At 29.9% G+C, this 18,438-nt stretch overlaps 1 protein-coding gene across 1 annotated transcript; it reads right to left on the bottom strand.

Annotated features, from left to right (window-relative positions):
* Nucleotides 1–12,988: 12,988 nt before the first annotated feature.
* Nucleotides 12,989–13,910, bottom strand: LOC130808346 (uncharacterized). The gene is made up of 3 exons (XM_057673824.1): nucleotides 13,818–13,910; nucleotides 13,511–13,742; nucleotides 12,989–13,455 (listed from the first exon to the last, which is right to left on the bottom strand). Exons 1-3 carry the CDS (start codon nucleotides 13,908–13,910, stop codon nucleotides 12,989–12,991), a joined length of 792 nt encoding a protein of 263 aa, XP_057529807.1.
* Between the last annotated feature and the right edge of the window lie 4,528 nt (nucleotides 13,911–18,438).

Raw genomic sequence — 18,438 nt, 5'->3', positions numbered from 1 at the left:
TTATATGCTGCGGGCAAGCGTAAAACCGTAGCATTTGAGTGTATTTTTTTTCCTAATTCTTTTTCCTATTTATTGCTGCGTATGTAAAAAACCGCAGCAAATAATTAGCAGCAGATACGTTTTTTTCCACAAGTGTATAACGTTTTTTTTTATAGTATTGTGTTTGCAAAAGTAAATAATTTGTAATATACATGTAATGTATCCTATCTGCATATATGTTTGGAATTTAAAGTATGGAAGCTAGCTCAGCCTGTTTGGCTGATATTACATGTCATTATATGCAGGTACCTGAAGGTTAGAGTCGGGGTACGGACAGAGAGCTACGTTCATTCATTTTGTGTATAAAGTTATAATATTTCTTTCTACCTTAGTTTTATGTATAATTAGTATTTTAAGACTTAAAGGTGTAAAAATTAATCTGCGCTAAATCTTATCGGTTAAGTTGTAATAATTTAACTTAATTTATGGTTTAGATGCTGGATGGATAGTTTCCTTAGCGATTATTCTTAAAATAATCGTGGAATAACACCTTGAAATTTCGAGTTAGGAGATGCGTTAGCAATTGAGCTATATGGAGTTGAAATCTTGGAATATGGAATGAATATTTTGTTGAAACAAGTTTATATTTTGGACGTCGGTCCTAAATTAATATTTTAGACTGTCCATATTTCAAACGGAACTCTGCCGAAATTTTGGTAAAATTATTATATAATATAATATAGTTTAGTTACTCAAAATTTAGGGGTGTTATATTATTAAGGAATAAAGATATGAAAGTATGAAAGAGTTTTCAATATAGAATAGAAGCCTAAGACGATTACAAGAAAAGAGGATTACAAACTTCTCCAACAGGCAAGAATGTTGGTCCCGAATTCGGTTCCAAATCGGGAAAACCACTGACTTTGCTACTACTTCAACTGGGTACTCAATCAAAGCAATTGGTAAAATTGTTGTGGATTTTCTGCACTGAAACCTGAAGCTACTTTGATTCTTTGTTTCAACCGTATATATGAACAATTAATCTATTCATTCATACCTAGCTAAAACACTTTCCATTTTCCATATCCCACTGTTCATGAGTGAAAGTTCGCACTCCATAGCCCCTAATAAAAGTCAAGGCTTCTCAGCGGGCACACACATGTGTCGGCATACTGATGTTTGGGTAGACTTTTAAGAGCTTAAATTTCATCAAGAGTTCATCTTGCAATTGTATTCTAGCACTGGCAATATAGGATTCATCAATAATTTGATAAGATAATAAGGAAATCTAATACCATTAACTTTTCAATTACGTACATTTATAATAATCATCAAACAAGTATATTGAAAAGATGTGAAGGATGCAAGAGCTTAAGGATGCACCCCTAAAAAATACTCAAAATACTCTAATCTGAACCCTTATTGGACTTAGGGTCTAGGTTCCTAAAATCCATAAAAAAAAAATATTACTTTTAAACCTTTTAAATCAATAATAATTTCAAAAAACAAAGTAAAAAATAAATTTGAATGAAATAGTTTTCCTTCATGGCACAAATGACTCCAAATTTAAGAAAGATGAATCAATATTACTCTTCAAATTTAAGAAAGTTGAACTAAACCTTTTAAACCTTCTAAATCAATAATAATTTCGAAAACCAAAGTTAAAAATAAATTTAAATGACCTAGTTTTCCTTCATTGCACAAATTACTCAAAATTAGAGATGAACGAATATTGCTCTTCAAATTTAAGAAAGATGAACAACCATACAAATTTATGTAATTCGAAGAGTAATTACATTACTCGTGGATTAGCCGACAATGAAGATCGAGATTGAAAACACATAGATGTATAATAAGTCTATAGCTAGCATCAAAGCCATTAGAAGGATAATTACGACATAAATTTACCATAAATTTCTGTAAAATAAAAACAAATGAACGCAGAACAATACCAAAATCAAACAGAAACTACCACAAAACTAAAACAAATAAATCTGAAAACCCAACATGAAATTGCAACAAAATTCAACAAAAATAGACCCTGAACCACAAATTTATAAAGGAAAACCTGTAAAAATGAACCAAAAATTCTACCCAAACTTTCCATTCCCAAAAAAAAATTACTAACTTCAAAAGTTTGAAAGATCAAAACTTTGAATGATTAATAAACTAATCAACCAACCGAACCTGAAATAGCAAGGAAATCCAATGCTTATCTCCATCTTCAGCCGCCTGTAATTTTTAAAGTTGAAATGAAAGGAATCAGAAACTCTGGATTCAGAGACATAAATAAATAACCAAAGTACAAAATTCTAAAGTGAATTTGTTATGTAAATTATACTTAACATTCAAAAATTTGTATACGGGAATAAGATCAAACGCAATGGAGAAGATGAAGCTTGCTGAACTATGTTCTGAAGGAGCAGGTAAAAGATGGGAAATAGGGAAAGAGAGAAACAGGAAAGAGGGATAGTGATGGGAGGGAATGAGAGAAAGTGAGGACGCCATTTGAACAAAGCGTACAAAAGAAGAAAAAATTAGGACCATACTAGCCGTTGCAAGGGGAACAAAGCAACGGATCAGATCGCATAGAAAACACGAAATAGACGACCACTATCTCACCAAAGACACTTGTCAGCATTTGAAGTGATACTGTAATTACTCTTTTTATGTGTAATAGATAATAGATTAATTTTGGTTTATAAGTATCACTTCTTAACTTGCTTTTAAGATTAGTTATTGTATTGTTTGCTTATTGAATCTATTATTGAATCTATTAACTTGCTTTCCTTATTACTATTGTTTTATTTAATTTAATCACGAGTGAGTAGAAGTTTTAGTGGTTTTATTAGCGAAAACCTAGGAAAGAAAGTGTTCTTCATTGTTTAGAGTTAAGGAAATGATAAAAATCGTTAGCTATTGATATTCAATACGAATCTTGTCCAGGCGCTCCTAGTGAGACATAGAGAAATTATAGGTCATACGTGTGGCGTGTGGGATAAAAAAGTTTCGTTCTTATCTTGATTATCGATGCTAATTATTATTTAATTTTCTTTAATCTAGTTTATCTTTTATCGAAATCACTTTCCTAGGGTGGCTCTAATCTATCTCCATATTCCTATTTGACTTATATAACTTCAATCGTTTTATCTTTCTTGCTTGTAGTTATAGACTTTTCACACAAGCCATATAACCTTGGTATATTAAGAAAATTGGATTTAGCATGCACTTGTCCTCATGGTTCAACCCCTTATGTTTTGCTATACTTATGTAGTGCATAAGGGTGAATAGATATTGTTTGAAGGTGTTACGACTAAAGCCTTATCTGCGTGGTCATGAGTGACCATAGCAAATCATAAGGGTTAATATATTTGTGTTTATTAAGAAGTGTGGATGGTCATGGGTTAGGCCTGGGTCGATTCTGGATCGAATTCAAACCCAAATCCATTATTTTTGGTCGATTCTGCGTGGTCATGAGTGACCATAGCCCTAATTTTCGTATGTATTGAACTTGCAAAAACTTAAAGGTTTGAGAAATTAAAAAGAGAAATAATACCTTAATTCGTGAGTTTTGAAGATGAACAAGACCAAATGCTTTTGGTTTCAAAGGGTTTTGAAGAATGATGAACAGTAGAAGTCGTGGGAGAAGAAGAATAGTCGAGCAGATGATGAACGTAGTAGGGTTTATGAAAATTCGAAGTTTGAAGTTCAGAAGAACAATCGTTTGAAGTTTGAGAAATTTCAAAGGAAGAAGAGGAAATGTTGTGCGTGTGTTTGTGGTTTATGAAACAGTAGGGTTTATGAAAATAGACGTTAAAAGGCACCTTTTTAAATTGGTCAATTCCTGCGGTCAAAGCAAAAACCGCAGCATATAATCATTTTGCTGATTTTTCAATGTATTATTTGTTGCGGTCATACAAAGAACCGCAACATTTGATTTCTTCAATGCCTTATTTGCTGCAGTCATACTAAAAAACCGCAGCATTTGTTGAATTTTGTTTTGCTCAATTTTATTTTCTATTAAATGCTGTGTATAAATAAAATCGCAACACATGTATAGCAGCAGATACGTTTTTTTTCCACTAGTGTAAGAAGTAAAAATGGTTATGAGAATGAAAGGCAGGTTGAAGATGATGCTGAGACATGAGAGACACATATACTGAGAAATAGGCGGTGATAGAGATGTCATATAACCGTGTTTTAGTAGCTTTTGTTTTGTATTATTATTTTTTTTTAAATATAAAACTACCTATTTACTCTTTACCATTATTTATTTAATATATTTCATTATAGTTATCTATATTACTTAAATTATTATTATTACTATCATTATTTTTTTTATTAATATTTTTATACTATCTAATATAAATTGGAATTAAATAAAATAACATTATTTATATCTTCTTTTTCTTTCTCATTCCAAAAGAAAGCATCTTTTCCCACTTACCGGCCTCGTTCGTAGAACCCATTAGGAACCAGTAACAGCTGCCAAAAAATTGGCTATGGGATACAAAATACCCAAGGTGCCTAAACGATATGTTCGATACTGAACACTATACGTACCGACCAAGGAAGACGTTATCAATCCCTGAATCGAGGAACTACGCGCTTTCAATCCCTTACATTTGCCTTCCCTTAAAGCCTTCGTCATGCTATAACTCTCAAATGGTTGGCAAGGATGGATGTAATTCAGGAAGCACTTGTAACGTGAGTTAACCGGATTAAATAGGTAAGACACAATTGTCATGGTGAATTAGTTAAAAAAGACCTCAAATGGGTTTAGCTAATGCGCTGCGTCCCCGCGGTCATTGGATAGCACTACATTTCAGAAAATTACTTTGTTTTATCATATGAATCTTTTGTCTCCACTATAGGGGATCCCATTTCCGTACCAACTCAAGATATGCTTATTGGACTCTATATATTAACGAGTGGAAATCGTCAAGGTATTTGTGCAAATAAATAGAATCTAGGGACTCAAAAAACCTATCAAAATGAAAAACGATAATAATTATAAGTATATGAACGAACCCTTTCTTGTAATTGTTATGATGTAATTGGAGCTTATCATAAAAAATGAAGTAATTTAGGATTCTGTTTTGAAATACTCGCTACATTACGGTTATCGACACTATTCATATTTGAAACTTATTTTATATAGTGCGGCTAAAGTGTAAGAGAAAATATAGCGAGGTGAAATCTGGTTTGAATCGATTAATCGCATAGTTTCATAATATTAACTTTTTATAATTTTTAAATGTGTATAGTTTAATATATAAATGATCAAAATAATACATTGGATTACGTAAAAAGTCAAATGTAACAAGTATAGTGGAACAGAAGAAATAATAACTATTCCATTACGACGAAAATATATCAAATGTAATATTAGAGAGAACATTACATGTGCAACACCAAGTTAAACCGCAATAATACCATTGAATGTAGCTAATGATGACCTGTTGTGCAAAACATAATCTACTAATATCAATTATGCCCTCGAAAGCCCTCTTCAGCTGTCAGGGACTAGAGAAAGTATGCCTTTAACTATAAGAGCAAGAGCAGCAAACACTTATTTAAGACACTAACTTTCACAGTAGGTAAGAAGTAGACGTATTAGTGCGCACCAGAAAGAAGGATAAAAGGCTAAAAGGGTTAAGTGATTTCAACTCGTTTTCAGGTATGGATAATGATTATTGCTATGAATTTTGTTCTTTTAAATTCATTTCTATTGATCGTGTAATTTTTTAGGGGGAAAAATTTAGGGTTTGATGTAGTTATTTTAATTGAGCTTGATTATGGCTGCTCTATTTACTAGGTAACTCTACTACTATCATTGTAAATTCTTGATTGATTTTTTTAAAACTTAATTCTTTTGTTGAGTTAGGGTTAGATGTTTTGATTTGACTATTTAGAAATAAGGAATTAGGATAATGGTGAAATTATTGGATAATTGGGTTTGATTTTTGTGCAATTCAGAGAAGTATGTTGGGAGGTCTAATTCTTATGTAAATGAGAAAAGTGGTGATACAGACTGATTTGTAAATTCATAACAAATTTACGTAGTTCTTGAAATATGATGGATCTTAGCTGTAAAAGACTCAAAATTCTTAATCTTAATCTTCTGATTAATTATTCCGAATTTTCAATTCAAATTCCTAATCCTTTGGTTATCCATTTCAAATCATGCATATTTAATTCCTAAAGCTTTAAGTAGGAATGGTCATGGGGCGGGTCTAGAGCGGGTCCGCCAGACTCGGACCCGGATCCTTTTATTTTTTATAGATCCAGACCCGGATTCGGACCCTAAGGGTCCAAAATTTTCATAGGCTATTCGACCACTATCATATGATAATAAAAAAAAAAGTTTGAATTACTATTTTAAATTATTACAACTATTTTTGTGATAATAATAAGATAACAATTTAAAAAGATATTTTTGAGAAATTTTGATAAGTTTTTAAATATTGAAGTAAAGTAACTTTTAATCACTATTTAGTACTAAATATTTTATTTGCTAACTATTTGACCAAAATTTATGTAAAATGATGTAAAATTATTTTTAGTAAACTTGCCGCTCAAACTATGTGTGATATATTGATTTTGTGAAATTACAAGTTTTACTTGTTTTATAATTAGAAATATTGACTTTTGTGAAAATTATAAGTTTGACTTGTTTTTCAAACTAGAAATATTGATTTTTTGTGAAATTATAAGTTTTATTTGTTTTACAACTAGAATGTTGATTTTTGCAAACCTAATAAGTTTACTTATTTTTCTAAACTTGAAATATTGATTTTTGGTGAACTTGTAGAATTTTGAAAAACTTATCCAAATGATGCAATTTTAACTTGAACTTTAATGAGAATATTTGATTTTTTTGAAGAGAATAAAGTTTTATTTATTGTAAAGTTAAAAATGTTGATTTTGGGAACTTATTTAAAAAAAAGAAATAGATTTTAGTAGCTACTTGTGGAAAATATTAATTTGGAGAGTATTGATAGAATATTATGTTACTAGTGTGAATTTAGCGAGCTAATAAAAATAAAGTTATAAATAAAATTTAATGTGTAAAAATTTAATAATGAATGTATAAAGACATAAAGGTTAATTTTACGTTATGATTTAGAATTTTATTAAATAAAAGAGGTTATCATCTAAGTTGATCAAAGATAAAGTCAATGTCAAATTGTAGTAATAAAATGTGATGTAATTGTGTGAATGAATATTGATTGAATGACCCTTATAGTAAGGTAATGTCGAACCATGGACCGACATGTAAAATCCCGACGCCCGTGTTGGCCGACACGTAAAATGCGGTGTAAGAAAGGGGGTTAGCTACCTATCTTGAAGAGCTTGAGCATAAATTGTATTGGAGGGGTGACGACTCCCACCACGGTTAGGGTTTAGGACTACGGTCCTCACCTAACCAAACCCTTACATATATCAGGTGTCATATTGATGTGCTTGTTGATCAGTGATAAACTTAATTAGTATTGATGCTATGATGCATGATATGGTTATGAGTATTAACCAAATGAACTTACTTAAGTGTTAAGATTACCGAATTGTATAGCAGTAACGTACTTCTGTCATGATTGAGAATGGTATCTTAATGTAACAGAAAGAATATGGTAAAAGTATACGGTGATGTTTTAAGTTCGTACTTAAATTATTATTTTGTAAATGTAGCGTATAATTTTTATATTTTGAGCTGGATAGGAAGTTATGCTCGGCGTTAAGCTCTGGCCGATTCAATCGGCTGTCATCCGTATGGATGGCACCATTTTGCAGGATTTAGTTCGGGTTCCGATCCAGGCCGCAGCAATTACTATTTATCGAGAGCTGAGCTGCTTTTTGTATCTTTATTGATGACTTGATGATTATGTATTTTTTTTCATTTATAGCAAACAATATTTCTTATCAGATGTAATATTTACTTTTGTTTTAAACAGTTTCAGTTTTTAAGATTTAAAGTTTTTAACAGTTCGGCATTTTGAGACTTCCGCAATATTCTTGTATTAAACATTATTATTAAATGTTAATTATGTTTTGAGATTGTCGCTTCTGTTACAAAGGTTAGGTAACCATACTTACTAACTTTACCTTAGAGGAGGTCCCTTGGAGAACCCTTCTTCGGCCCTCGTTTGCTCACTTGTGCAGGATAAAACTCAAGACATTCTAGATAGGAACTCAACACCTTCCCCATCAATTCATACTAATCGTGGACTTTAAAAAGACACTCTCCTTTAACTCTATAGAGTGTGTCGATTGTTCAATTTCCAACTGAAACACAAATATATGTTATCGTAATTAAATTTATGAATACGTGAATTTTTAAATGCAAAAATCAAATATTGATTTTCTAAAATAAATTATTTACCAAATACATCAGTTATGCATCAATTAAGGAAAAAGCATCAAAAAGTACCTAATAAAAAATAACTTTTCCAAAAAGTACCTAATAAAAAAAGTTTTGTCAAAAAATACCTAACAAAATTTTTTCTTTTCCAAAGAGTACCAATTAACGTTTTCCTTCAGTTGACCGTCAAATATAACGGTTGACTGGCGAAAATAAAAAATTCTTCTTCCTCATCTTCAATTTCTTTTCCAATTCAACTTTCTCACTCTTCTTACTCTACTTTTCACTCAAAATCGAAGTTAAATTGGAAAAGAAATTAAAGATGAGGAAGAAGAATTTTTGATTTTGACTAGTTAACCGTTATATTTAACGGTCAACCAAAGGAATTTACTTGGTACTCTTTGGAAAAGAAGAAAATTTTGTTAGGTATTTTTTGATAAAAGTTTATTTATTAGGTACTTTTTGGAAAAAAAAATTATTAAGTACTTTTTGACACTTTTTTCCCTTCAATCAAATATATCAAATAATTCAAGGTTATATAAAATTGCTATAATAAATTATATAAACACTTTACCTAATTTAATTCCTATTTAAAAAAAATCAGATTCTAAATTAGGTAAATATTAGGCTCCCTAAGAATGACATTTGTTATTTTCCAGCATTTTTATTTGTGTATTACAATTTAAAAAAATTAGATTCTAAATTAGGTAAATATAATCAATCAACTATCATCTACTAAAATAATTTCATTTGTCAAGGCTCCCTAAGAATGAAAATTTTCATTTTTCAGCATTTTTATTAGTATACTAGTATAGAAACACGTGCAAAGCATGAAGTTGTTTGTAGAAAAATATAGTATATAAATATAAATTTTAGAATTTATAGTGTTTTTAAAGAAAAAATTCTAGCTGTGAATATAATTATAAATTAAAGTTCTCATATTTTTTAAGACAAATCTGAGTAATCATCCAACAATGTTATCATAATGATTCTTTATCATTCTCAAAATATTTTTTGATTATCATGTATCATTTGTTTCTTGATGTATTTTAGAAATTAAAATTTTAATGAATAATCTTTATTAATTAGCAAATACTTCAACATAAAAATGAAAACATACATTCCAAGAAAATTTAAAATAATACATCTAATTGTGATATACTATTCATATATTAATGAATAAGTTGATGTTCATTTTGATAAGAATTATTTCATGTGGCAAATCTCTATTGAGAATGACATGTGAAATTTTACAATCTTTTTATTGGATTGTATGATATGATTGTAATGTATACTACTCATATATTTGGGAATAAATTGATGTTAACTTTGATAAAAATTATTTCATATGACAAATCTCTATGAGAATGCCATGTGAAATTTACAATCTTTTTAGTGAATTGTATGATATAATAATTTACTAAATACATCACTTATTTATTCAATTAAATATATCAAATTATTCTAGGTTAAATATATAAAATTGTTGTAATAAATTATATAAACACTTTACCTAATTTAGTTCCAATAAAAAATCAGATTCTAAATTAAGAAAATATTATTAAATATATAATCAATCAACTATCAATCACTAGTGGAAAAAACCTTATTTGCTGCGTTTTTTGGCCATCATAAGCTGCGGTTTTGGCCCGCAGCAATAGTGATAGCAGCAAATAAACTATTTTAAATGCTGCGGTTTTAAACCGCAGCAAAAAAACTAACTATTTTCTGCGGGCTTCTTAAAAAACCGCAGCAAATAAGTGTCTATTAAACGGAAAAAAAATTTTTTTTTTTTTGCTTTTTTTGTTTAATAGTATTAAATAATCCAATAATGTACAATGTAATAAACAATAATTAATCCAATGATAATCACCAATTAACACCAATAATCACTAATAATCTCTTTGTAAACTCTCGATCGTATATATAATATAATATAATAATATGTACATATACAAATTAAAGTCCTAATAAATCGAAAGTGAATAGTGGATTCGAGTTGAGAATTTTGGTCCTTCAAATAAACATCGACATGGCAAACTATCAATCTGAAAATCCAGCGAAACACAAATAAGCATTAAACCATTCCAAAAACATAATTAATTAACATCCTAGAAGTACATTAGAATACCAACTTAATCCTAAAAATAGAAAATGAATAATACATTATTTTATAAGTAATGTATATAAATCTCATTTCATTTTGAAGTTATTTAAATCTCTTCAGTTTCTTAGCCGATTTTCGATAAGCAAAAGCCAATATCCTACTTCCAAATTTCTACTTCACACACATAATAAAGCAAAGAAGGTTTAATACCAGCAAAAATTATCATCACCAAATAAAGATTGATATATAATTAAATTACATGATTATAATCTTACATGATGTTATTTACAAGAACAACTACCCATTGAACCATTGATACCACATACATAAGTAATTATTCACATTCAAATATACAACTACATATATACATAAGTAAATTATTCACATTCAATCTACCCTAAAAATCATAATTAATTAAAATTATTCACATTCAAATATTCATGTACATACATAAGTAAATTATTCACATTCAAATATAAAATACATACCTTGATAATGAGATATGATAATTTTGTTTCTACAATAAGATTATGTGACCTACAATGAAAAAAAAAAAATCAAAATTAGTATAAAAAAAGACTAAATCCATATTAAAACACAATGACTTGAAAAAGAACAAGACTAGCCATAATTTTCGTGGCTTTTGAAGGAAAAGCAACAATGGTGGGTTTTAGAACTTAAACAAAGATGGAGAAGGAAATTCGTGCAATGGGCGGTTATTAAAGCAACAAATTTCAACAACACAGGAATTTGAAGAACTTAAACAAAGACGTGGGGTTTAGAAGATGATGAACGAAATGAAGAGAAAACATAGTAGAGTCGTATGATTTGAAAAACTTGAAGAACTTGAAGAGATTTTTTTTGGGTTTTTGAAGAAATTTTCTGAAATTCATAAGCTTGAAGAAGAAGACAGTCGTCGTCGTGGGATTTTTTATAAAGTTATTTTAGGGTTTTAAGCAATTGAACGTCAAAATGCGTTTTTATATTTTTTGAACTGGCTATTTGCTGCAGGCTTCTTAAAAAATCTCAACAAATAAGCATTATTTGTTGCGGTTCTAAGAAGCCCGCAGCAAATAAGTGATTATTAAACAAAAAAAAAACAAATAAGCATTATTTGCTGCGGTTTTAATAAAACAGCCTCAAATAAGTATTATATATATATATATATATATATATATATATATATATATATATATATATATATATATATATATATATATATATATATATATATATATATATATATATATATATATATATATATATATATATATATATATATATATATATATATATATATATATATATATATATATATATATATATATATATATATATATATATATATATATATATATATATATATATATATATATATATATTAACTTATTTGCTGTGGTTTTATTAAAACCGCAGCAAATAATGCTTATTTTTTTATTTTATTTTTTTTTGGTTTAATAAGCACTTATTTGCTGCGGGCATCATGAAAACTGCAGCATTTGTATTATATATTTTTTTTCTTTGTTTTTTGCTATTTAATGCTGCGTATAATGAAAACCGCAGCAAATGACACGCAGCAAATGAGGTTTTTTCGACTAGTGAATCTATCATCTACTAAAATAATTTTATTTTTCAAGGCTCTCTAAAAATCACATTTTCAATTTTCCGAGCTTTTTTATTAATATATGGAGTATAACATAATATCAAACCTGTTTTTAACCAATTAGTTATCCAACTAAGGATTTGTTCTGTTCGTCTGATCTGATTGGATCTGATTTGAATTTACTAAGGTCTGATCTGGTCTAATCTGGTCTGATTCAGTCTGATCTGATCTGGTCTAATCTGATCTGATCTGATCTGGTCTGGTCTGGTCTGATCTGATCTGGTTTGGTCTGGTCTGATCTTATCTAGTCTGATCTGATTTGATTTGGTTTCATTGAGTTTGTTATTAATAATAGTAGTTAAGGTATTATTATTATTATTATTATTATTATTATTATTATTATTATTATTATTATTATTATTATGATTATTATTATTTATTATTATTGTTATTATTATTATTATTATTATTATTATTATTATTATTATTATTATTATTATTATTATTACTATTGTTATTATTACTATTATTACTATTATTATTATTATTATTATTATTATTATTATTATTATTATTATTATTATTATTATTATTGTTATTATTATAATAATAATAATAATGATTATTATTATTATTATTATTATTATTATTATTATTATTATTATTATTATTATTATTATTATTATTATTATTATTATTTATTTTTACTATTATTATTATTATTATTATTATGATTATTATTATTATTTTTACTATTACTATTATTATTATTATTATTATTATTATTATTATTATTATTATTATTATTATTATTATTATTATTATTATTATTATTATTATTATTATTATTATTGTTATTATTATTAATATTACATACTACATAGTTTCTCCATCTAATAATAATATACATTACATTCTACAAATTGAACATAAAAAACTACGATGTTTCTGCTTCTCTTTGAATTGATGCCCAAATATCGTTGGCTATATTTAGTTGGATTCTATCCATTTCATTCTTGCGCTCTCTGTTAAAAATGTTGGTATCACTTCTTGGTTCAATGTTAACCCCACTTGATATTTGGATACCTAATTGATGTATGCGAATAAAATTATGAAGCGTAAATGTTGACACCATAATAGCCAACTGATATTTGATCTCCATACTAGGCATATTTTTCAATATCCTCCATTGATTTTTTTGCATTCCAAAGCATCTCTCAATTGTCGTACGCAAGGATAAGTGTCTGTAATTAAAATGTTCAACCATCCCTGTAGGAGGTGGACCAACACGAAACTGAGGCATATGATATCTAATATCATCATGTTTTATTGGACTGAGGTATCCAAGAGTGTTAGGATATCCGGAATCGACCAAATAGTATTTTCCTAAATTTATAACAATAGCTAGACATTTATATTTAAACATGGATTATATGAATATGAAATTGTTGTGTAATACCTGGAGGTGGATGTGGAAACATAAATTTTGGTTCAAACAAACTATGACTCCATACTGTTATGTCGTGGGCACTACCTTCGAACCCCACATTGACAAATGTGAAAAGTCTATCAAACGAACATGAAGCCAAAACATTCCATGTTTTATTCCCTTTGCGTCCTTTGAATGGTAAACCATTTTCATCTGATATAGTTGCTTCAATAAGGGTCCCGTCCAAGGCTCCAACACAATGCTAAATAAAAATATTAATGTATTAGAATGATTATAAGAATAAAAATTTATAGCCACTAGTACGCAATGAAGGTACCTCAAAAAATGGCCAATATTTTGAGTCGTTTGCTATTTTATCTGGAACATCATTCAAGTCTTGGAAAGGTTTAATAATCTCCGTGGATAACATAATCAGCGCTTGTAATACTTATTTAAAGTATTTGCTAATTGTCGCTAGACCATGCTGAAACTTATCGGCTGTTGTGCGATATGAAGCCCCTTTAGCCAATATATATAAGGCAATTCCAATTTGCTCAGCGACTGATATGTATCTACCATCCGATAGCCAACCTTTATACTCTACGTATTGGACTATTATATGTCTCTATCCAATCTAAATTGTTCCCTACATAAATCAGGATGAATATTCAATAATCTATGTATGTAATCGCAACCCAGTTCTCCCCCGACTCTCAAAGGTCGTCGTTCGAGTGGAGTGAGCAGTCTCTTTAACTCCTCTAGTGCAATGATCATGGTACATGTTCGCACTCGAATAATGTCCATCCTATAGTGTAAAAGAAATGCAATAACATATATTTAATAAATATTAAACTTAAATTTTATAAAGCCATATGATAAATAGCATCGCTAAATACAAGATTAATACAAAATTTGCTCCAACTACGTTAATGTCAAGCTTTATGGAGCCATATGATAGCATTACTAAGTACTAGTACTAGAATAATACAAAAGTTGCTCCAACTAGAGTTATATATAAAAGGCTTTATGGAGCCATTTGTTAGAATATGACTACTAACTTTTAGATCAATGCAAAAGTGGCTCTAACTAAATTAAGATGCTATAAAATAGATTTATGGAGAAGTAGAGACACATTCTACTTCAGGTAGATTAATATCAAATGCCGTCTTCAAGAACATAAGTTTTTGTTGATTTGATGACAATGCTAGAAAATAGTCACCATTGTCTCCTGCACGTAGGAATTGCATACATTTAAAAATAAACTCTTCACCCTTTTCTTTGACTTCCTTAAGATCATTTAAAGCTGTAGCAACTTGAGAATGTTTGGAAACTTCAAGAGATGGCGACCCAGCAGATAAAATGGACATTTTGAGTATCTCTAAACAAGTCTCAATATCAGTCTTAGCTTTTTTAGAGCTACATGTACTCCCTACATTCTTATGTTTCCCCTTTGACTTGGTTGTGGGTGGACTTTTGCTCTCTTCATGACCAGAGTCACACTTTTCTTCTCCTAATTCTGTTTCAAAACAATCATCACTATCACTAGTTTCTTCGGTATCATATCCATCACCTTCCCCTAAAAGTGATTTACCACTCTCACATCCAGGAGAATAACTATATTTGCTAGTTGCAAAAGATCCACTATAAAGACTACGTAGCAATGCCAAATTAGCTAAAGGCTTCTTCAAGAACCTGGCAGGTATGCCTTTATGTTTCTTTTTACACAAATAAAATAATATAACTACCTCATAAACATCTAAATTAATTTTATCAACAAGCATTCAAGTATTTTTTACCTCCACAAATCCAGCCCATCTATCATCTTGGTCAACTTGTGGACATCCACTCTCGGGATCAAATGTGTAGACTCAATTAGGAACGGGAACAGCAACAAGGGGGGGGGGGGGGGGGTGAATTGTTGTTGTTACTAGTTTAAGCGTTTTTGCCCTGTTTTTGCGGAATTGAATAAAATAAATAAAGCTTAAACTTAGAGCGAAATAATTAAAAGAGACAAACGATTTTTACGTGGAAACCTTCTAGGCCTAAATAGAAGGAAAAACCACGACCCCTCGGGATTTCTAAATTCTCCACTATGTTTAAGGCAACTCGTTACAATTACATTAAACATCTTACTTCACTCGAAGCGCATCAACTAGGCCAACTCTTCTCTCTCAAATTGCTTCACTCAAAGCAACAAACTTAGCTTCACTAAAAGCTAAACTCCACACTAGCTTCACTAAAAGCTATTCTCTTCTCTAGCTTCACTAGAAGCTTTCTAATTCCCCCTAGCCTCACCCAAGTCTAGTTACAAAGATTCTCTCAAAAACCTTACAAAAGGATAAAAATTCTCTAAAAATAAAATCAATAAGTTGCACAAGAAAATATTATAAATTAATTGGCATTTTTAAAACAAAATTTTCTTGTAAAAATTCTCCCAAAACTACGTATGATTTAATGGCTCATACTAAGGCGAGTTTTGAAGAATAACCGAGTCCACTATTTATAGTGCTAAAATCCCTAATAAAAAGGAATATTTCAACCCATTATTCCTTATCGAAAATGATCATGGGAATAATGTGGATTTTAATAACCAAGTCTTCCTACGGTTAATCTTAAAATAGGCATTAAACTTGACAAATTCAAGCCCACGGTTATTTAATAATAACCGTTGTTCCCTAATAATAGGTTCTGTTCCCTTAAGCAGCAGTTTCTTCAGCAACAGTTCCTGTTCCCATAATAACTGCTGGAACTTTTATGCTATTTATAGAAACGGTTATACTTAATAGGAATGGTTACATGCTAACTAATAATAGGAACGATAACCTATTTTCTAAGATAAAGACCGGTTAAAAATAATAGCAAAGACTTTTTCAACAACAGCTATTCCTATATTTAGCAAATCCAATATTTACTAAATATAGATCCTAAAATAAAGGATCTTTATTTAGAGACTCATACGTAAAGTAATTTTTAGAAAACTTTTTGCCAATTAATTATAATAATTAATAATGCAAAAAATTAATTTCAGTACATTAGCTAAAAATAATAATTATAAATAAATAACCAGAATTTTCAATTAACGTAGGCTGACTCCAGTTCAGGAACAGTGCGCTGTCTCCAATTTCCACTTTTGCTAGAACATCCAACTTGGGAACAGTAGACCTGCTGTCTCCATTTTACATCCCAAGTGATATACTTCTTCTAACATCTTTCGGATCCTTTTGACACGTACATTTCCATGAACCAAGTCATAGATACTATCAACGATCATAATCACGACCGGATATCGACCTGCACACAATCTCTAAAAACATATTTGTTTAAATAAAGTGTAGTCATCATCAAAACTTAAGAGGTCCAACAAATTCCCCCTTTTTGATGATGACAAACTTTTAAACAAACTTAAAATAAAATTAGAGTAAAATCAATATTATAGAGCATGTCAGAGATTAAAACAACTCTACATAACTTAGTAAATTAACTCGTTACAATATAATTTACCAAGCAATCATAGCAACACAATTTACTCCATATAGTATATAAAAACACAATATAAAATATATGTTTTTAAATAGTTTCCAAAAATAGTTAACATAAATCACTAAGTATTTCAAATGTAATAACTTTGAAATCAGAACAATTAATCATATAATCAGAGCATACATCTTATACTCCTATCAACAGAACATTCAAAACAATTATTAAAACAGTTCATCATCAGAGTCATCAGAGCAACAGTTCATCAAGTAACTTCTATTATCAGAGCATACAACATTACAAAAGGACTTTGACAATCGAACAAACAAGCAATCAAGCAATAAACAATCATCAGCAGCACACAGCCAAACAACCTTAGATCATGAATCATAACCTTAATCCTAAAGTCCAACAAAATAGATATTATCAGAGCTAAGCATACTCAATCATTATTTAAGTTTGTGTCAAATATTCCCCCTTTTGACATCATTCAAAAAGAATTGGAGCAATCAAACCACAGCACTAAGCATATAGTCATAGTCAAAGAGAGAATAAGGATGCACAAAGTAAAAGATTAATCGTCACAGATAGTTAGTAGCATAAAAGAAAATGTAGTTCATAGTATGAATTAGACAAACAGTACCCCAGCTGGTACAATTGAAAAACAAGAAAAGATTGTTTGATGACAGTGATGGTTGCAACAAATAAGAAGATATTAAAAAGCTATCAGGAAGAATTAGGATGCAGGAGCTTCATCATCTATATATTCTGTTTCCACCCCCACAGTATCCAATTTTGCACCAAGACGAGCCTCCATTTGAGTCATCTGGTCAGTTAGTGAGCCTAAGGAAACACGAACTTCATCTTGAAATTTAAAGAAGCGATCCTGCAATTCATCAAGTTTGAGGAGAATGGAGTATAAAGGAGCCGTAGGAACTGTTGTCTGGTCAAAGCCTTGGTGTGGAGATGTGTGAACAGGTGGTGGTGAAGTTGGTATTGGTGATGGTGGTGGTGATGGGAAATGATGGGATGATGGAGTGGTTGGCTTTGGTGAGGGGAAATGATTTGGTTCAGCCCAGAGTCATCATCAAGATCAATTACAGGTCTTTTCCCTTTGGCAGCAAGCCTTCTGCTCTTCCTTGAGGTTGAGCAAGACTGCTTCATAGTAGGCACAGATACCTCCTCCTTGCATACACCAATGTCCTCCTTCTCCTTATCAGAAAGAACAGTCTCATGTTCCTTATCTCCAGATCCTTCCTTCTCCTGTTCCTCCATTTCAACCTCTCCCTTTTCGGTTTCCGTCTTATTATCAGAATTAACATTGATTGTTTCAACAACGTTCTCAAGGGTCCCATTCTCATTTAATTTAAGGTGTAAGTTATTTAAGCACTTGGCACCTATCATATTGTTCGGACCCATGGGAAAGTTTTGTCCTTCAAGTGGAACACCTATCTTCCTAAAAATCCAAGTCAGCAAACCTC

Source organism: Amaranthus tricolor, chromosome 3 (genome assembly GCF_026212465.1).
Source record: "Amaranthus tricolor cultivar Red isolate AtriRed21 chromosome 3, ASM2621246v1, whole genome shotgun sequence".
Lineage (NCBI taxonomy): Eukaryota > Viridiplantae > Streptophyta > Magnoliopsida > Caryophyllales > Amaranthaceae > Amaranthus > Amaranthus tricolor.
The sequence above is the reverse complement of the archived record's forward strand: the minus strand, read 5'-3'. Positions and strand labels throughout refer to the sequence as shown.